Source organism: Trachemys scripta, chromosome 4 (genome assembly GCF_013100865.1).
Source record: "Trachemys scripta elegans isolate TJP31775 chromosome 4, CAS_Tse_1.0, whole genome shotgun sequence".
NCBI classification, from domain to species: Eukaryota; Metazoa; Chordata; order Testudines; family Emydidae; genus Trachemys; species Trachemys scripta.
In genome coordinates, this window is record NC_048301.1 from 113,111,707 (window position 1) to 113,133,460 (window position 21,754).

Here is a 21,754-nt window from a genome sequence, read left to right on the forward strand (position 1 = left end):
CCAGAAGGCCATCTGCCAACACTTCCTTACATTACTATTTGTACTGAAGTAGTGCCTAGGACTCCCAAATCATGAACCCAGGGACTGGGGCCCTACTGTACTGTACATATATAGAACAAAAGGAGAGGCCCTGTCCCAAAGAGCTTATAGGCCCCTCTTCTCTGCTTTAAATGTCGGTGCCACCAGCTGTTAAAGGACCCTGAACTCAGCCAAAAGAACATTTTCAAATACTGCAGAGATCTGTCATTTCTAAGGCTATTTACCATATATACTTGTTCATTAGCTCATTCGTTTATAAGCCGACCCCCCAAGATGGTTAGGTAAAAATAGCAAAAACTGTATGACCCTTTCATAAGCCAACCCTATATTTCAGGGGTTGGCAAACTTTGGCTCCTGGCCCATTAGGATAAGCTGCTAGCGGGCCTGGACATTTTGTTTACCTGGAGCGTTCACAGGCACAGAGCCCCTCAGCTCCCAGTGTCCGCGGTTTGCCATTCCCAGCCAATGGGAGCTGTGGAAGTGGCGCGCCAGAGGGAGCAGAGGGGTTCCATTGGCTGGGAACAGCGAACCGCGGCCACAGGGAGCTGAGGGGCTCCATGCCTGCAGACGCTCCAGGTAAACAAAATGACAATGTATTAGATATTCAATGATTCCATAGAGTTTAAAATCATCAAATTTTGGTGTAGACCCATTTATAAGCCAACCCCTGCTCTTTGATGCGTCACTTTTTTACCAAAAATATTCGGCTTATGAACGAGTATATACGGTGTATGACTTCTGCTAATGGGCTGGAACTCTGAACAGCTTCTTAGAAATAATCAGGTTCACCTTTAAGAGGATTAACTCCTCAGCTGCATCCCCTCTTGCTAATCATTAACATGGAGTTGCACTGATTGGCCCCATCATGAAATGCATTACAAGTCCTGCAGTCACCGGGTTTGTATCTCCCGTCACCCCCATGTTTGTAACCATACCACATTATTCTCTGGAGCTGTAAAACTGCAGGGATCATATCATACTACTCTGGTTTTGAGCTCCAAAAGAATGGAACAGCAGCGATTTGTCATGAGGAGAGGGAGGAATCACAGGCTACACACAGTATCTATTGACCTGACTGTAGGCTTCATTTATGTTCATGCACTTGACCTCATCCAGAAAAGCACTGAAGCATGTGAATAACTATGCACAGGAGCAGTCCCATTGACATTAATGGGGTTATTAACGTGCTTAAATGCTTTGCTGGATCAGGGCATAAGCTGCAAGGCTGTGAAGTTACATGGCTTTTCTCTTTTACACCACTAGATCGCCGTCCATTTTAAAAGCTGAGCTGAGCACTTGCTTTCATTTTTTCCATGATGCCTGTCTTCTGCTTGTGAGAGTGCTGGAGCTCAGGCAAAGACAGACTGGAGTGGAATTAAACATCTTGTCAATGATCCTTGGATCCTGAATTTCAGAAGGAATTGGTTACAAATAAACAACATTAAAGCTGAAATAGTATTTCAACAAAAAATGTTTCATTGTTAAAAAAGTAAAAATAGGTTTCCATTATAGACAATAATAAAAAGCCCAAGACTTTCCAATGACAAGAGTTCTTTATTTCCATACTTCCTAAAGCAGTAAAAATAAACCTAGTCCTACTAGACCAACAATTGATCATGACAAGCAGGGAGCAATTTCTATGGTGTTTATCCGGAGGACCGTCTGTGGCTGCACGATAACTGAAAAAGAATGAAAGAAGAAAAATAAGATCATGCATTAAAGTCAATTAAAGTAAACACTAAGGCCCGGATTTGTAAAGGTATTTAGACACTGCTGTTCTCAGTGCTGCAATGCCTAACTGATTTATGAGCCTAAATATCATTTTCAAAAGAGATTTAGGTATTTAGATATCTAAATCCCCTCAACAATCAAAAATGAGAATTAGGCACCTACATCAGTTAGGCTTTGTGATGCTGAGCACAGCAATGCCTAAATACCTTTAAAAATCTGGACCTAAGGCTATGTCTACACTAGCAGGCTTTTGCTGACACAGTTATGTTGATGCGGGGTGGGATAAGGTGCGATCCATGACCCACACAGCGGTGCCGGCAAAAGTCCCACATGTAGACACAGTTATACCGAAACAACTGTGCTTTTATCAGCACAGCTTGTGTCACTTGAGAGAGCTGAAGTGGACTACACCAGCAAAAGTGCAGTTACACATAGGTATAACTATACTGGCAAAGCCTTCTCGTGTAGACAGGGCCTGAGCAAAGGTACGAGCATGAATGGTGAGCTCCTGTGAGAGTGTGTCAGGTTTTACTTCTGCCCAATATTTCTACCTCACTGTTTTTTCCTGTTGATAATTCAGGAAGAAACTCTACAAGTGCCTCATTCACATGGTAATCAAGGCCTGGTTCAAGATGCTGTTTAGACTTGTTAATATCTGTGGATAAATATGCAAGATTAGAGGCTGTTGAACAAGAACTGCAACACTTCCTTGTGTTGAAAGCAGTATTTTAAACGGTCTTTTAGTCAAGGAGTGTCAGAAAGTGGAGGAAGGAAATAAGGTCACTTTGCTCAGAAGTCAGGACTTGTGTACCTTGCCCATGTTGCTGTGTTGTGAGCCATCAGGGCACTCCTCTGGGCACTGTGTCCCTGTGCTGTGAGACACGAGGGCACTGTGTATGGAGCCCATAGCCCTGTGCTGTGTGTCAGCAGAGCATTCCTGTGGGAATTGCGTACCATGCCTGTGTCCATACTCTGAGCTCCAAGGACATTGTGTAGTGGGACCATGACCTTGTGCACTGAGCCAGGAGAGCATTGGGTACTGAGCCCATATCCCTGTGCCATCAGGGTACTCCTGTGGGCATTGTATACCATGCCCTTGTCCGTACTCTGAGCTGCAAAGACATTGTGTGCTATGCCTATGTCACTGGGCTCTGAGCCGCCAGCGCATTCTGTACCGTTCCTGTGGCCCTGGGCCATGAAGGCAGTGGGAAGTGACGGTGCTATATTCTTTTCATCTTACTTTTCTTCCTTTGATAATTGTGTCTTTTCCAAAATTTCATGTTAATTCTTGGCCAAGATTCTGTTTTTTCGATAACTGTGGCTTCCACACGGACAAGATCTTTCCTTAAAAATAATAAAAAAAAAGAAACAGAGCGTAACTAATGACGTCCTCCTCTAATCAATGGGCAGGCTCCCTGGAAGACTATCACAAAGTAATGCATCTTTCTGACAAAACCCTGTCCTGTGGGAACTGCGAGGTCCCCAGCTGCTGAGTGGGTAAATCCATCTCAGCTGTGCCCACTCACAGGCTTTGCACTAAAGAAACACAGGATTGACTATGCAAGTCTTATCAGGTAAGTGCCACACTACTCTGTAGGGCAGTACTTCTCTGCCTCACTGGGAGGGAGTTAGAAATGTCTGATGCTGGTAGAGTAACAGTGGAAGACTGCAACGACACTCAGAGCTGGCAAGCCCAAATTCCCAGTGCTGTGAATGCCTGTAATGAAGCCTGATGAACATGGCGCTTTAAAAAAAATCTTGTATTTTCCCCTTGCCTTAAAGTATAGTAAACCTTCAATACTGGGCTCAGACTAGTTGGCAACCCTTCTACAGAGCTCTTCCTTCGTCACGACCAAAGCTGTTCCCCCTTCTACAAAGCAGCAGAGACAGCAATCACTGGCATATTGATTTATAGACTGAAGGATAAATTATTCTAGCATGACTTACCGGAGTATTGAGTTGGTCCTGCTTTGAGCAGGAAGTTGGACTAGATGACCTCCTAAGGTCTCTTCCAACCCTAATCTTCTATGATTCTATTCATAGAGAAGACAATGGACTGTTCACCTGATAAGAGGAGCAGGACTTGATCCTCTGTGTCCAATAATGTGACTAATAGGCCACCGCTCTCTGACTGGTTGTGTGAGCTTGCATGAGTCATTTCACCTCTCTTTCTCCTCCCACCCTTTGTCTGCCTTGTCTATTTATTCCTGGGATTTCAATCTCATTTAGAGGAGAAGTCCAGATATAAATTCAGGACTTCATGCTCTCCTAGATCCAGAATGGATCTCTCACAGAAACCTGTGGGAGGCTTGCCAAGAGATTATTAAGAGAAGAATATGGTCTTAAATGTCTTGATTCTGTAACCTATTGCCACAGTCAGCATCACTCAGTGATAAAATCTTTCCCATCCTCCCTTCTCTGTGACAGATATTCAGTGCAGCATGGTTTCAAAAGCTCCCATTTCACATGAGCTGGCATGCAAGGCATTCTCTCTCGAAATGGCAGTGAGTCAGCGAGCAAACACAAATGGAATTTGGCACTCAGCGACAGCTCACACACACATCCTTGGACTCTGGAAGCTACTGAGAGGAGAACTATTGATCAAGACCACTGAGGCATCCCCTTTTGGAAGACTGCCCTGGAATCTTTAACTGCCATCTAAGCGGACAGAAAGTATGGCGATTTAAGGTCCACACCGAAGAATGAGCTACCTGCCTGAGCAACTGTCCTCTCTTTCATAACAAATCAGCCTCATTTTAGGGCAGGAAACCCAGGCCAGTGCTTTGGGAAGTTCTGGTTGTAATGAATGGTAGTGGTGGAAGATGCACTTTTTCACAACGCTTTGCACCAAAACAGCATTAAAAGCTCATTATTGAGCTGCCTTCACCGCCGGAGGACACTTAAAGAACATTTCCTTGACAAATGATTCTGTCTGCACGTAAAGAAAAAAACAATCCTCCAATAAGATAATGAAAGGGCCAAAGGCTTTGAAACATTTACCATCAGTATTAACATATGCCCTTTGGGAATACAATATTTATAAGAGATTGAATTCTTAGAGGAACGAACACACACACACACACACACACTCACTATCTGCCTATCTGCATATTCAGCAGCCAGCCACAAATACAGTTTAATATACATGGCTACTGGCCACAGCTGAATGAGCTACAGAGCAGAGTGTGACCCGGCAAAAGGATGTACTTCACAGCTAGCACAATGGTACCCCAATCACAGTTAGGGTCTCTAGGTGCACGTAACAGCAAGGCTAGAAAAGAAACCAGCAAAGGCAAAGAAAAGCAGGGTACAGGGGTATTTTATGAAAATGTCTTCCTATTAGGGAGCTATTCTGCCTGACCCTGTGCCCATTGAAGACAACAGGAAAGCTAGACTCCCGCTTGCCTCACTACTGCAGGATTAGCAAGTCCGTGCATGTAAGCAAGTCCAGTCACTAACACTAGCAGCTGTGCTGTGGAATCACATGGAAATAATCGACCCTCAGAAGGCAAGATCAGTGAGGACAGAGTGATTCAAACACAAATCTGTGGGCCGTTTTAAGCAAATAGTCATCATGATTTTAAGTAGTGCAGTAATTGGCTACAAGCCACCAATAGAGTGGTGGTGGAGGGAAAGCTGGTCCAGAAATCAGCCTTTGGTTATTGCCGGGCCAGGTGTCCTACCGCTCATGGGCCTTACTTGTGTTCAGCCAGAGGTGTTATGCTAGGGAAATATCTATACAAACCTATGTAGAGAACTCCCTTCTCTAGGTGCTGGATACATACTGTCCCACAGGCCTGTGTACTGAGCAACAGTCACACACATACAAGCAGACCTTCCAAAATGCTATTCTTGAGCACACCCAGGTGCCAAGAAGCAACTTCTGTCTGCAAGTCAAGTTTCAAAGCTATCTGACCCAAGCTGTGGGTCTAACTACAGTGTGAATTTTGCCCTGTGTTGAATCAGTCATTAGGGCTGAATGTCTGAGAGACTGAACTCTTCAGGGAAGAGACTCTCTCTCTCAATAGGCATCTGTATAATGCAGAGCAAAATGAGGCCCAAATCTTGAATCAAGGCCTCTTGGTACTACAGCAATATAAATAATAAATAGTAATGATTTATTAAACTTCTCAGCTGTTAGCATTATGCAATCACAGAGGTGAACTCCTGGTGCCCCTGAATTGAATGATAAACTCCCACTGACTTCAGTGGGGCCAGAATTTCCAGATTAGGTTTTTCTAATAAGGAAGAGGAATTCATACAATAACTTCCTATATCCAAGTTGGAGTGAAAGTGATTGTTACTAAATAATGAATATAATCCATGCAGGGGACGTCCCGTAAGTATCAAGATGCTTACTGATGACAATCTTTATATCATGCCCAGGAGTCTCTTTCCTGACAGGAGGCAGGTGAATGTCAACATGGCTTTTTTTGGGGAAAGAGGCAGTGTGGCATCGTGCCATCTGGCAACCAGGGGTCTGTAGCCTTGGCCAACCTGGGCAAGCAGACAAGAGTGTAAAAGAGCTGGCTACGTTACTGGAAAGAAATCTGATCAACAGCATCTAGGGTCAGAGTAAGCTGAACCCTTTGCCTAACACATGAACCATCAAGGACGCCATGTCCCCTTTACTTAGGGTTAAATTACCTTAGGGTGTTTTGCAATGGTTCGGAGCGTAAACACCTCACTGGAAAATAGTGAAAATGCTGCTATGATTTCTGGGTCACAAGCATTTCCCGTTGCAGCTTTGGGGGTGTACAATACTGTACAAGTTATTAAGCTAAGGAAATGACAACTGCATACCACTTAATATTGCTTTTGCATAGAAATGCTGGACAATAAGGGGTTGCAAAGAACAAGGCAGACCACAGACTTGGCGCTTGGTATGGGCTACCGGGAGTGGGAGGAGAGAGACATTTTGTTTTGTTTGAAGATGTTAAAGGAGTGTCATGTTGGGAGGTATCTGATTTCTACAGAAAATTAAAACGACCATCTGTCTAAAAGAGAACAAGTTTCTACCCGCCTCCAAGTCTGATCAGGGAACGCAGCTGAAATGGACTGCACTATGCCGACACTGGCTCAGACATTCACTTATGTGTTGATTTTTAAGCCAATGGAAAACAAAAAGTCTTTGTATTAATCCAAGCTGTTATCTATCCTCCAAAACACTTGTGGCTTAGGGAAAGTAGGGAACTATGCACAAATATTACAGCCCACACCATCTCTAATAGGCAGTGCTCTGTTTTCCTTTGTCTCATATTATAGTGGTGGGCAGCTTGTTCATATGTCAGAGTTTCCCCAGAGCCCTAAAAGAGAGGATGGGACACTACACCACATTTCTATTTCACACGCATTTACTCTCCTCCACTACCTTTAACGCAGTGTAACCTAACACTGAAATGAAACAGTTTGGGCTGCAGTCAGTTACACTGCCAAAGCCTCCCCACTTTTGAGGAACATACAGAGACCAAATGATGGCTCCTCCTCTTCCCTAAAATCTCCAGGGAAGCTCTGTATTTCAGTGTGTGCCCAAAGGCTAGTGCACAATTATAGCTTTGCCAGGGTACTGTCATGCTGGCAATTAATTAGCAGAGTTTAGGGCACTGCACAGAAAGATCTGCATTGCTAGAGGAACATTCAGTGGTGCCAAAAACATGGACTGTTTGAGGTGACTCACAACTTACTCAGAGGGTACGTCTTCACTACCCGCCGTATCGGCGGGTAGCAATCGATCCCCGAACACGCTCACCGTCGACTCCGGAATTCCACCAGAGTGAGTGGCGGTAGCGCAGTCGACGGGGGAGCCATGGCCATCGATTCTGCGCCATGTGGACCCCAGGTAATTCGATCCAAGATACTTCAACTTCAGCTACGCTATTCACGTAGCTGAAGTTGTGTATCTTGGATCGATGCCCCCCAGCAGTGTAGACCAGCCCAGAGTCTGCAAAATCTGAGCTTTCTTTGCAAGATATTAAGTTTCTAGCCCTCCTGTTTTTTTGCAAAAAATTCCCCACAAATGTGAATGCTGGTTCAATTCCTCTGGAGTAGCAGTGTCTGGAGGCCAGAGTACACAAGGCTCCTGTGGGTCCCAGTGTTTCAGGTCTAAAATGCTGGCAGCCACAGAAGCCCTGTCTACTCTAGGGCTCCCAATGCTGCTAGCACTTCTGCAGCTGAACTGACGATAGTGACTGTGCAAATGTTTTACAAATACTCCCTTGGATAGACGAGGATATGGTTGCAAAGAAAACTGTCCAGCCAAGAACAGAATGTGAATCAATGCAGCGTTGCCTTCCTGATTATGCATGAACACAGCCTGAAATAAAGGCTCTGAGAGGTGTGAGCTCCCTCTCCTCTCAGTTCATTTCACTGGGGTGTTAATGCTAAAGCCTAACATTGTCTTGCAACACAACAACATTAACTATTTCGCTGCTGTTCACTGTAGCAGATGAGATGAGGAAGGGAGTGGGAACGAAGCTGATGGGGAGGCATGGAAACGGAGGGAAGCTGCAGGGAGGACGTAGACAGAGCAGAAAAGAGAAGACACTCAAAGACCAGGTCTATGCTACACGCTTTTGCCAACACAGTTGTGTTGGTCAGTGGTGTGATTTGCGACCCCACATAGCTGTGCCAGCAAAAGCCCCAAGTATGGACACAGTTTATACTAGCAAAACCACGCTTTTGCCGGTATATTTTATTTCACCAGGGGGACTGGAATAAGCTATCCCAGCACAAGCGCAGTTTTGCCGGCATAAGCTGCATCCACACCAGGAGTGCTTTGCTGGTATAATATGCCTGAAAAGCTATACCAGCAAATCACTCTTGCCTAGACCTCGCCAAGGACAGGAGAGGAAGGAGGATGTGGAAGGAAGGAAGTATAACTCTAAAAGGAAGTGTATTTACCCAATACGTGATGCTGAATATGACAATAAGGCATTTAAATAATAACAAGAAGTGTGATTATTACATACAGCACCCAATCTTTCAACCCTTGATCTTTATGCATATCAACCTGTGACATCAGGGAGAGTTCTGCTGTGGGCTGAGGAACGTACATAGTCTGGGCCATAATTAAAAATGCGATTTGGCCCAGTCCATGGAATGAATTTGCCTCCCCTGCTTAACACATTCTGCTCTGAGAAGCCCCACAGGCATATTTTACATTAAAACATTTGAAGTGAAAAAATATCGCTGTAATCATCAGACTGTTTCCTATTTTTAGTACAATGAGTAACAATAATAATGCTTTACAGTTCTACCATCTGAAAATCTCAAAGCACATTGGAAACATTGATGAATTTTGTCTTGAGAAGTGGCCTGGGAGATAGACAGAGCCAGGAATAGGGGGTACTCGTCACAAGACTACCCTTCCTCTCTCTCAGAGAATTTTACAGTCTTTAAGTATATTTAAGAGTAAGATGCCTCCACGCTGCCCCAATCAGTAGGCTCTGGATTGGGAAGTGGGATTCACTTCCTCATCCCATTAATATGTTACAGCCTTGTTCCACCCTTAACTATTTTGCTCTATGTTACTAGAAGAGCAGATTTAGTTCTAGGATTAAATGAGTCTCACAGATTTAGGAGCCTAATCCCTTTGATGTGTGCACCTAACTCCCCACAAATGCTAAGTGAGGTTACACATACACAACCCCCTCAGCACTGCTTGCAATACGCTGCGTAGACTTCTTGTATGTCCCCAGCCCTGGCAGGGCTGAATCTTGAAAACATTTCACTCGGCAGTCAGCTGATTTGGAGATAGGTTATTATAAAGTGTGTCTTTCTTACCCCAGAAGTGGCTTTCCAATAAGCGTGAAGTCATCGGCACCAACCAGCAAAACCTGGAGAGATTAAATTATGCACTTGGGTCACTTGTCAGTGGTCACAATGTAATTAGAAACAGTATTATCGAAACTTTACAAGTATCCTAGAGGCTTGGGTGTTGGAAAATTTGCATTTTTATGAGCTTCAAGACTCAATCTGCTGCTGAAAGAGAGCGACCCGCCAAGAAACAGACCCATTCAATAAACACTCTCCCAGGCAAGGGCTAGATTTATTCTACCAGAGCATGTTTTACGAACATTCTACACACTAATCAGAGCCTCTAACCCCTTTGATTCCATCTGCATTTGTAAGACAATGGAAGAAAAAGGCAGAGAAAAAAATAAAGCCCGTGAATTTCCAAGATCTTCATGCCAAGGCCTATGACCACAGTTGCTATGATCACTGGAGTTTTATAGCAGTTGCTATGCATTCCTTAGGGAAATAGCAACATTTTCATTCTTCTTCTCTCTGCACACTCAGATGGGTAATAAACAAATAGATATCCAGGGTAGACTCATGCCATCTACTAGTCCTTTGGTTCAGGGGAATTTAAATTGCCTGCTTAAGTAAGAGAACAGGCAGCACCTGCAGTCAAGACTTGGACAGACTGGGAAGTATTTAAAACACATAGGGTTTTTACAGCCTATTTCTTTTCCCCACTAACTGTACTGCAGCAGTTAAAAGCGATGCACATATAACTGGGGCTTTTGATTTTTGGTTCAGATAGACATTTGTTAGCAAAAACCCGACGGGATTATGGTCTGGATTTACTGGAAGATTAAACATAAATTCCTGACTTTCTTCACCCTGACCCAGATCTCTGCACACTCAGCAGGCTGCTTCCTGCAATCGCCTATCTCACACAAGGAGTCACCAGGCAGCTGCCAGAAAAGGTGCCTAGATATCGGGCTTCAAAGCAACAAACTTGTAGAAAAGTGGTCTCTACCATACCCTATTACACTGCAAATAAATGCTTGGCTATGATGAATAAAGATTAATCCAGTGTAGCCTCACTGCATGGTATTTCATCCAAGGTTTGGATTAATGAGTCTCTGTGAGGTCATTTAAATGTTAGAAGTGGATTATATTGGAAATATCTAACCAGGAGCCGACAATTATCCCCTCCATGCCATCTTCATCCATAGATACAATGAACATCATGGAAGCTTGGGAGAGGAATCAACTCTTATGTCACTTTCAGACGTACAGTCTCTTTTGGGCAAATTGCTGCGTCAGCTGATTAGTGTTGTCAATCCCAAGACAACAAACTTTTCTTGGGCAGCCTGTCTGGGAATGACAACATCCAACAGAGAGATATTTACGATTTTGGACAGAATGGGTAAAGCAAACTGCCTGTCTTCCCACACAGAGGGAAGAAGCCTGAAATCTGCAGAGCAGTTCAGTCTCTCTCTCTTTGGTGCAAATCATGCTAACATTGTCAATATGAGGGTAATTAAAATCACAGCAACATGAAGGCCTTGCAAGTAGCTATAGTTAGAACTGGAGTTTCTGCAGATTGAAGGGGAATATTCAAGACTTCTCTGAAATTGATTTCTGAGTTCTCAGGGAACTTTTTCCCATTTATGATGCCACGTTGGGAAAGCTGGCCTCTATCCATGGCATTTCTGCTAATGAGCACAAAGAATAACAACACATCCTTGTGGTTAGCACAGAACTGGTGGGGCTGAGCAATATAAACATTTTCTATGGAAACACATCCATGATATTAAACCTTACAGAGGGCTACTGTGGCAGGGGAGAGCAAAGGGACACCAGTTTCCCATAATCTGTTGTTTATTTATTTTTATAAACAGACAGCTCCCTCTTCTAGCCCTCAGCGCAATCTTAAATACCACAACATTCACTAACCCCGCTGAGTGAGTCAGTTTTATTGCCTTCCATATGGGTGAATGGAGTTTTCTTGACTTGTTGGTCAGGAAGGGGGACGCCTAGGGTTTTATGAAACAATGAAGCAGGCACAGTGATCAGTCAGTAGGTGGCTCAAATCATTTGGTCAGTGACCTCTTGTTTCAATAAATGAATAGAAGTCAACAGCTTTTCCCAAGGATGAAATAGATATACTTTCACTCCAATTGCATTAGCTGAGGCAGCCCAGAGAAAGAACCAAAGCCACAGTGGGCTGCGTGGGTGGGGAGTAAAGTCTGACGTCCGTCACAAACAATAGCTGACATAAGCGGGCTGGGAGTGCTCGAGTTAATGTACATAATCCTGAACATCGGGAGGGTTTTACCTTCTCCAGTCGGATTCGGTCTCCACATTCAGCTGGCAGCATGTTTTCCATTAAAATCAAATCTTCGCTGGTTACCTTCCACTGCTTACTGGCAAAGTGAACCACAGCAAAGAGCCTTCCATACTGCCCAGTGGCAATCATCTCATTCACCTTTTGCACGACCTCTGTTAACAAATGGTGAGTTAATAAGTAAATCAGGGATAGGCCACAGTGAGAAAAACCAGCAGAAAAGGCTAGCTGTTCAACACCAACACATTTTGTCCCTGCCACCCTCCCATAGACGCCATTATCTCAGTAGTAGTCCTACTTAGGGTTGCAGAGATTGGTTGAACAGTGATAATGTTTCATAAGCATGCACCGTATCTCCCTTCTTGAAAGACTGAAGTCTTGTCTATACTTGGATTTTACCTGCTGGACTGGCTGAACCCATACAACCCCCTAATGTAGACCTGGTTTACACTGGTGCAGCTTATATCAGATTGTTGAAGTCTGAAACATTTGTTTAGACACCACTGGAATGCCCTATCCCGCAGATCCAAGGTGTTCCATCAGAGAGTGCCCCACTCTGCCTTCGGTGCATCCTGCAGTGTACAGGAGCCATCCCTTAAATCCTGAAAACATTACAAAATTCACAGGGGCTGAAGGAGGGCTCCAGTGTACTTTGTAAGGTACACAGGGCTCTGCAAATTGTGCAGGAATTGGGGCTCCACTATACTTGCAAAGCCCAAGCTTGACATCTTGTGTATTTCACAAAGCAAGCAGGGACCCTTCCTCAACCCCTTACTGTATGCTTCCCAGAGAAGTTATCCATGCGCATTGCAGCCTTCCTTAGTTATGCAAAATGTTCCACACAAGCAAAGCACACCATTTTTTAAAGTCATAACTCAGTCAAATCAAATTCTGCCTTTATGGGAACACTCAAAAGCACTTCCTAATGAGGGTTATTTCCCTGTCAAATTTCAACTTTCTACCCTCAGGCCTTTCAGCTCTCAAGCTGTTCAGAAAATGAGTATTTTTTATAATAAGGAAAAGTATATTCTCCCCCTCCTTGTGCTCAAAAATAATGGACACAATTTTACTCAGAATTTAAACAAAAATTCCATTTCAGAAAGAAATGAAGAATGGAATGTTTTACCCCAAAAGAAAGACACACACACACACACACACACACAGTTACGAGCAACTGAAAACAGGGAGCTAGATGGAAACTATTATGCAACCTTAATCACAGAAGTCAGTGCCACTCCCACTACAATTAAGCAAGGAGCTTATGTTATGGTCAGAACATATTGCACATAGGAACAAACCAACTGTCCATGTGGTCTAGTATCCTTTGATTCACAGTTATTAATACTGGATGCTTCAGAGATGGAAGTGTGATCCCCATCTCCTTTTCATTATGACCTCAACTGCACTTTGTGATATTGTTGGGGAAAAAAATTTCGTGCCTCAAGATCGTGAACAGCTTATTCTATTGTGGTCAAAATTTTCAAACATATGTGCCTTAAGTTAGGCTCCTAAATCTCTACTTAGGCTCCTAAATAAAAGTAGGCTGATTTACTGTAATGCACTGTGTGACACTACACCCCATATTCGTCATAGTAATATTATTATGATATGATTATGGCATAATTATGCTGCATTTTGTACAAGATGGGTCATGTAAGGTGTCATAGGAAAAGTTATGATTTGCCAAATATGATTAACCTATTTGTGTGCATGTATCATTTCTGTATCTGAAGTTATAAATATTTATTATGTATCTGTATTTCAAATTTGGTTACACCTGAGTGACACCCACTAGGCAAAATGCTTCCAGCCTAGATAGCTGGCTGTGAAGGGCTTATTCAGGGTAATGGGCCGTTAGGAGAAACAATGGGCCTTAGGAGAAGCTCATCTCCCACCCGGTGAGCTTTCCTGAGAACGCTCCAGACAGCCTGTAAGTAATGACTGCAAGGGCATGTGACTAGACTCCATGACTCTGGACTCCATTTTGGGTACCTGTATTTTTCCACAAACTGGTCTGGGAACCAAGTTTGAAACAATGGGTTCCTGCCATATGGAAGGCTATATAAGGCAGGAAGTGACATCATCTATTGTCACACAATAGATCCCCCACAACTCAACACCTGAGAGAAGCTCCAAAAGAAAAGGACTTGGAATGGCGGTGGGGTGCCCAAGCTACAAAGCAAGGGCAGCTTGTGCCTTGAGAAGCTGCAAGCCTGCTTGTATTATCAGTCAGGGTGAGAAATTGCTGATTCATATCCAATCTTTCTAGTATCTTAGGCTTGGTTTGCAGTTTTGTTTATTTACTAGGTAATCTGCTTTGATCTGTTTGCTATCACTTAAAATCTATCTTTTTGTAGTTAATAAACTTGTTCTATGTTTTAATCTAAACCAGTGTGCCTTTGACCGAAGTGTCTGGGGAAAATCCCAGCTTGGTTACCACAAGCGTGCATATTCCTCTCCACACTGAGGGAGAGGTGAACTGAGTAATAAGTTCATACTGGCCGGGGTTTTGACCAGGACAGGACGGTACAGCTCTGGGGTCTTAGGCTGGGGAGGTGGGAGTTATTTTGGCTGCAGCCTCCCTATTGTTGGTTCATGCAGTGGCTGGCCAAAGCCATGCAACTGCAGCTGGGTGTGTTCCTGCCTGTGAGAATGCTGGTGGGAGAGTAGGACTCGGAGCGGTCTAAAGCTTGTCACAGCACCAAGGTGCGAGAGGAAGCCCAGGCTGGCGAGTCAGAGGGCTCAATGATACCCCAGTTCCAGGTGGTACCCTGTCACACACCGTACTAGCATCCCCCATTGAAGTCAGTGGGATTTGTACATGCTACTTATATTCAGAAGCCTAACTTCAGATATTTATATTTGAAAATTTTGGACTATAATTTTATCTGAGCTGAAACGACTGCAGTTTCATGATTGGATCCTTAAAAAAGGAAATTCACATCAACCAATGCTGCCATTTTATCGTTAATAGTCATCTGCATTTTTGCAGAACAGGGAGTAATCTTACATAAAATATCTGACCATTTCCAGGCAGAACAGAGGGAAAGATTGGCAGGTAGAACTCAAATGCTCTTATGGATGTGAGTTGAAGTCAGAGCTGTAATATTCTGAGCTTGCTCTGGATGGGCAAGCCAGTTGCTTTGGAAAGAGGCCTCCTGGACACGTTGTATGGAATGACACGAAACCATGAATATCTATGAGGTGGTGAAGCCTGGAAATTACAATGGCTCAAAGGCAGAGCCCTGTGCAAATCAGACCCAACGGAAGATTTGATATATTTTACCAAACAGTTCAATACTTATTTCCCCCACTGTTGATATTAAAAATTTATGATTCACTGTGTCAACAAACAGTACCTGCGGGACAAACACTTTTCTTCATTACATTAATTTGTCACCTGAGCAATAGTGAGTGGTGCAGTGAGCAGAATGAAAACAATCCAGAAAAGGAGGTCTGGAGTTGAAGGCTCTTTTGCAAGTTGCCGATTATCCATGCAGTTATTTATTGATATTTTATCCCTCCATTGCAGAGTGAACATACATTAAATGCAGCATCCCGTTAAGTTAACTGGCCCTAGTAGACAGCGCAACAGCTCCCTTCTCTAAAATATGCTGGATGGAATGAGACAAAAACATGAAGAAGACTGAGAAGAACAAATACCCACTCAAAAGATCAGGGATGTGCTGCCTTACAATCTTTCAGACTGCCAATAATAGTATGGAAGTAGTGATGCTGGGCTCTGCAGCTGGAGACCTTTACCTGCATGGTACTTTGCCTCTTCTATTGGATCTGGCAGTTTGACTTCGGGCCACGGGGGAGAGGACAATGATGTTTTGGCAATAATTCTGTCAAAAATAAGGTGAGAATCAGCTATTACAAATATTTATTACCATGAGACCCAAAACATTAACAAAGATGAGAGTCAATAGCACATGCACATAAAATTCCTACAGTGAAAAGCAGGGCTGCTCTGCCATCTGTGGAGCGGAGGCAAAACCTCAGGAGTTACGGTTCTCTTCCTGACACAGCTCACTCATCAGCATTCAGGGCCTGATCCCCGCTGAAGTCAATCAGAAACTTTCCAGTCAACGGGCTTTGGATCAGCCCCTGAGCGAGTTAAAGAAGTTTTGGTTACTGATTTTCCTCACTCCAATGTTATGTATGATGGTCACGGGATGTCTAACTAGATGAAGCAAGAAAAACAGCCTCTTCCCATAAGAGTCAGGATAAAGCTTGCTACAGTAAGAGGGCTTTTGATGGAGCAAAATTCCCATTCCTATCTCCCCATACTTTGTTTAACTCCCATCACAGCAACTGAGCAGCTGGCTCAAGATCGACCATATTAAAAGCAGGCCCAGTAATGAAATACACTGATGCATTCTGACAATTAGGGCACGAGTGGGCACTTTTCAAAGGTGTTGAAATTGCAGTCCGTTTGAAAAGGTTGTTTAACCACACACTGAAAAAGCTTTGTCTTGCTTCAGAGCTACTATTGCAAATTAAGAAAAGGCACCGTACTCAAACAGAAACAGCTGCTACCCCCAATGCTCAATGCAACTCAGCTACACAACAAAGTTCAGAGGACCCCAGAGAGCTTTGCTAGAAAGAAGATGAATGGCCCATTTGTCATCCCCTCTCCCCCCCCGCACTCCCTGTATAAACAGTACAAGTTGAGGACAAGTTTTTTCTTCAATTTTATAATGCAACAAGCCAAAATGTGCAAAAATGACCTTTAAGAATAAGCAGTTTAAAGTTGAGCTGGAGAGTTGCGTAATAGCTTAAAATCTCCTTCGGCCTTTGCTACACCAGGCTTTAACTTAGCACTGTTATTGACACCATTGCAGCTACAGCTGGGAATGCTGGTGCACATAAAGCGTCAGGGGCCACCAGCAGCTTTTACCACCATGTTGTGTAGATGACATGAGACATGATCCCGCCCCACTGCCATTGACTTCAGTGGGAGCAAGAGCAGGCCTAGATTGCTTAAAATGCTGGTGGCTGCCTGAAACATTGTCTACTCTCCCCGTTGCTGCACTGGTGTTAACAATGGTGGGGAGTATATCAGAAAACAACCCAGCACAGATGCAGTCTTAGAGGGAAAAGAAGGTCTAAGATAATGTCCCCAAATCAGCCTCAGGGGACTGGAGATTAATCACTCATGCACATTACTTGTCCCTCTCTAGGAGGACTATTTTTAAAAGCTCTTCTCCGCTAAATTGGTAATTTAGTGAGGGCCTTGAGAACCACAGCTGGGCTCTCTATACAAGATTATGGAAGTTGCTTTTTTTAAGCTTCCAGCTGCACATCTTGAATGAAGATACAGATAGCTGCTAACATCCCTCTTGGAAATTTCTGCTTTAATACAACATAGGGTATGAATAATGGTAAATTTTCAGAATGGAGAGGGATAACTAGTGATGTTCCCCAAGGGTCAGTCCTAGGACCAATCCTATTCAACTTATTCATAAATGATCTGGAGAAAAGGGTAAAAAGTGAGGTGGCAAAGTTTGCAGATGATACTAAACTGCTCAAGATAGTTAAGACCAAAGCAGACTGTGAAGAACTTCAAAAAGATCTCACAAAACTAAGTGATTGGGCAACAAAATGGCAAATGAAATTTAATGTGGATAAATGTAAAGTAATGCACATTGGGAAAAATAACTCCAACTATACATACAACATGATGGGGGCTAATTTAGCTACAACTAATCAGGAAAAAGATCTTGGCGTCATCGTGGATAGTTCTCTGAAGACATCCATGCAGTGTGCAGCGGCAGTCAAAAAAGCAAACAGGATGTTAGGAATCATTAAAAAGGGGATAGAGAATAAGACGGAGAATATCTTATTGCCCTTATATAAATCCATGGTACACCCACAGCTTGAATACTGCGTACAGATGTGGTCTCCTCATCTCAAAAAAGATATACTGGCATTAGAAAAGGTTCAGAGAAGGGCAACTAAAATTATTAGGGGTTTGGAACGGGTCCCATATGAGGAGAGATTAAAAAGGCTGGGCCTTTTCAGCTTGGAAACGAGGAGACTAAGGGGGGATATGATAGAGGTATATAAAATCATGAGTGGTGTGGAGAAAGTGAATAAGGAAAAGTTATTTACTTGTTACCATAATATAAGAACTAGAGGCCACCAAATGAAATTAATGGGCAGGTTTAAAACAAATACAAGGAAGTTCTTCTTCACACAGCGCACAGTCAACTTGTGGAACTCCTTGCCTGAGGAGGTTGTGAAGGCTAGGACTATAACAGGGTTTAAAAGAGAATTGGATAAATTCATGAAGGTTAAGTCCATTAATGGCTATTAGCCAGGGTGGGTAAGGAATGGTGTCCCTAGCCTCTGTTTGTCAGAGGGTGGTGATGGACGGCAAGAGAGAGATCACTTGATCGTTACCTGTTAGGTTCACTCCCTTTGGGGCACCTGGCATTGGCCACTGTCAGTAGACAGGATACTGGGCTGGATGGACCTTTGGTCTGACCCTGTACGGCCATTCTTACGTTCTTAACATTTGAGCTGAGAGACTTTATTTAATCCAAAAGCCCTCTGTGAACATAAGAATAGCCTTATTGGGTCATAGCAATGGTCCATCTAGCCTGGTATTCTGTCTTCTGACAATGGCCAATGCCACATGTTCCAGAGAGAATGAACAGAGCGGGCAATCACTGAGTCACCATCCTGTCGTCCATTCCCAACTTCTGGCAATCAGAATCTAGGGACACCCAGAGTATTGGGTTGCATCTCTGACCATCTTGGCTAATAGGATGGACCTATTCTCCATGCACTGATCTAATTCTTTTTTGAACCCTGTTACAGTTCTGGGCTTCACAACATCTCCTGACAACGAGTTCCACAGGCTGACTGTGCGTTGTGTGAAGAAATACTTCCTTTTGTTTGTTTTAAACCTGCTGCCTAATAATTACATTGGGTGACCCCTGGTTCTTGAGTTCTATGAAGGAGTAAATAACACTTCCTTATTTACTTTCTTCACACCATTCATGATTTTATAGACCCCTTGCATATCCAAGCTGAAAAGTCCTAGTCTTTTTAACCTCTCCTCATGTGGAAGCTGTTCCATATCCTTAATCATTTTTGTTGACTTTCTCTGTACCTTTTCCAATTCTAATGTATCTTTTTTGATATAGGGTGACCAGAACTGCACACAGTATTCAAGGTGTGGGTGTACCATGGATTTATATAGTGGCATTATGATATTTTCTGCCTTATTATCTATCCCTTTCCTAATGGGTCCTAATGTTGTTAGCTTTTTTGATTGCTACTGCACATTAAGTGGATGTTTTCAGAGAACTATTCACAGTTACTCCTAGATCTTTCTTGGGTGTTAACAGCTAATTTATACCCCATCATTTGGTATGTATGTTTGGGATTATGTTTTCCAATGTGCATTACTTATCAGCATTGAATTTCATCTGCCATGTTGTTGCCCAGTCACCCAGTTTCTGCCGCATGTTGCCCTCGCCTCTGGGTACCACCCCCAAAGCTCCCATTGGCCGTGGTTCCTCATTCCCGGTCAATGGCAGCTGTGAGGGGCGGTGTCTGCAGGCGAGGGCAGTGCATGGATCCCTCTGCCCCTCCCCAGGGGCCACAGGGACATGGTGCCGGCCGCCTCTGGGAGCAACGCAGGGCCAGGGCAGGCAGGAAGCCTGCCTTAGTCCCATTGCGCCACAGGGCTGGTAATCCCGTGGGCTGGAATGAAAGCCCTGACAGGCTGGATCCAGCCCACAGGCCATAGTTTGCCCTCCCCTGTGCTAGACATTCTTTCCTGAGGAATCTCCTTGAGAATCCAGCTAACAGGAAGAACAGAAAATTATATTCGGATGACACTGGGTACCATTGATTGACTTTCCCTAAGGGCACTCAGCACTGACAGCCACAATTCAAAGGAATTGTCATCAGAGCTCAAACTGCCCAAGCAATTTCTGTGCTGAATAGGCCTTCCCAGGAGGCTGATTTACTTTCTCTCTTAGGTGTTGCTACCTTACCTACTGGCAATGCCAAAATTGCTAACACAATGACAGCTCTAATTAAGTGGGTATCCTGGGGATGCAATGAGTGGCAGCAAACCCTCTGCTGCTGCCACAACACTGATGAATGGAAGCTCGCAGGGATATTTAAGCCAGCATCCATCAGTGTTTTCCTGTCAGCAATCTGAGTGGATTCTCTCTGCTTCACTCAAGACTGTCACTGTGGGGGATTCTTTGCCCCAACACTGAAAAGAATCCCTTGTTACCTGAAAAGCCCTGTTCAACTAATAGTATGTCAACTATATCGGCTGGTTTGCTTGGCCAAAGAAGGGATGACAGACAAGGAACTAGGACATCACTAGTGAAAATACTTATTTGCTATAAACTTCAGAGATGAGCAGCAATTAAAACTCTGCTCAAATATTTCAACGGTTTTAATTAGAAGATGAAACGGTACATAGAAAATGCCTATATGCAATAAAATGGAAGTCAGACTAAATGATCAGAATGATCCTTTCTGGCTTTAAGAAGTGTGATTTTGCGTGGAAAAATTATCTGAGTGACCTTTGCTGGAGTTAGGAACCTCTTATGATCTCTCATACAAGTTGTGACACATTGGAAGGGTTGTGGCAACAGCTAACACCTCTGCTTCATGACTTTCTATGAAAGCTTTTCATTTGTTCCATAGAACAATGGAGGGAAAAGCATGATTATTCAAAAGGGCAATTCTTTGCTCACATACAATGCTTTTCACCCAGAGATCTCAAAGCACTTTACCAAAGAAGGTAAGCACTGATGTATACCCGCTTTGCTGAAGGGGAAACTGGTATAGAGAGATTATGTGAACTACACAAAATCATACTGAGTCAGTGGCAGTGGGAACAGAACCTAAGTCCTACTCCTCACAGCAGCTTTGTGTTTTGCTACGCAAGCCCCATCGTGGAGCAGAAAGCTTACCTTCTCCTGCAAATACTCTAACACTAAGTAATAGTTGACATCAAGAACCACTCTGCATATTCCAGTGTCTAAGGGTATCCTAACAGTTGCAGGATGCTTTAATTCAAAGAGACACACAGTTAAAATGCCCCTTACTTATTAAAATATTTATTCCTTATTAAGTAAGAACCAATGACACTGCAAAGACATTTGCGGAAAATAGTCTTTGATTCAGTATCATCTTCTCTTTTGAACAGTTAATGTGTCTCCGATGGGATGGCCAGAAAGGCATTGTATGACTACCATAAAATTGTCCCTGACATAAAAAGGGAGCAAAGAATTTCCTGAGAGCTATGGTCAGTACTTCCCTGCAGTAGTTTCAATAGTTAGCAAGTGACGTGAAAATTACAACAAGCATTTTCAAATTCAAGGGAAATGCTAGACACTAGTAAAACAGGGTAAAATGAATAGTATGGGAGTTACATTCAATCTACTTGGCAATGTCCATTAGTGCTCTTTAAAGTGCCTACATTTAACAGAAACACCAAGCAAACGTTATCAAAAAATTCTCAAGAACCATGCCTTTTTGGGCTGGCTCCATGGCCTAATGGCAGTGCCATATTCTGTGATGTAGGGACAGACTAAAAACCCTCTCTCTCAAGCACTCAAGACAAAGGGAAGGGAGTGCCCCATCTTGCTCTTTAGAACTGCAGAAATCAGAGACAGAAAATAATTACTAGGTCATATATTCCAGGACCCAGCACAGAGTAATGTTCTATTTCTTTAGTGACCCCTTCTGGCTAAAGCAAGGAGTAGCACTGACTGAAGCTGTACCTTGACTTGCTCAGACAGTTACAGGTACAGTAACTCCTTGCTTAATGTTGTAGTTATGTTCCTGAAAAATGCTACTTTAAGTGAAACGATGTTAAGCGAATCCAATTTTCCCATAAGAATTAATGTAAATGGGGGGGGT

The 21,754-nt window shown here is 43.4% G+C and overlaps 1 protein-coding gene across 2 annotated transcripts in view; it reads right to left on the bottom strand.

The window, feature by feature from the left end:
- Positions 1–1,573: 1,573 nt before the first annotated feature.
- Positions 1,574–21,754, bottom strand: part of MRPL21 (mitochondrial ribosomal protein L21) — a 25,998-nt gene continuing 5,817 nt past the window's right edge. For both annotated transcript variants that reach the window (XM_034770451.1, XM_034770452.1), the window contains 5 exons: positions 15,611–15,696; positions 11,840–12,003; positions 9,553–9,605; positions 3,011–3,114; positions 1,574–1,718 (listed from right to left, as the gene is read on the bottom strand). In XM_034770451.1, the coding sequence (XP_034626342.1) occupies positions 1,654–1,718; positions 3,011–3,114; positions 9,553–9,605; positions 11,840–12,003; positions 15,611–15,696 (472 nt within the window). In that variant the 3' untranslated portion in view covers positions 1,574–1,653. The remainder of the gene's footprint in view (positions 1,719–3,010; positions 3,115–9,552; positions 9,606–11,839; positions 12,004–15,610; positions 15,697–21,754) is intronic.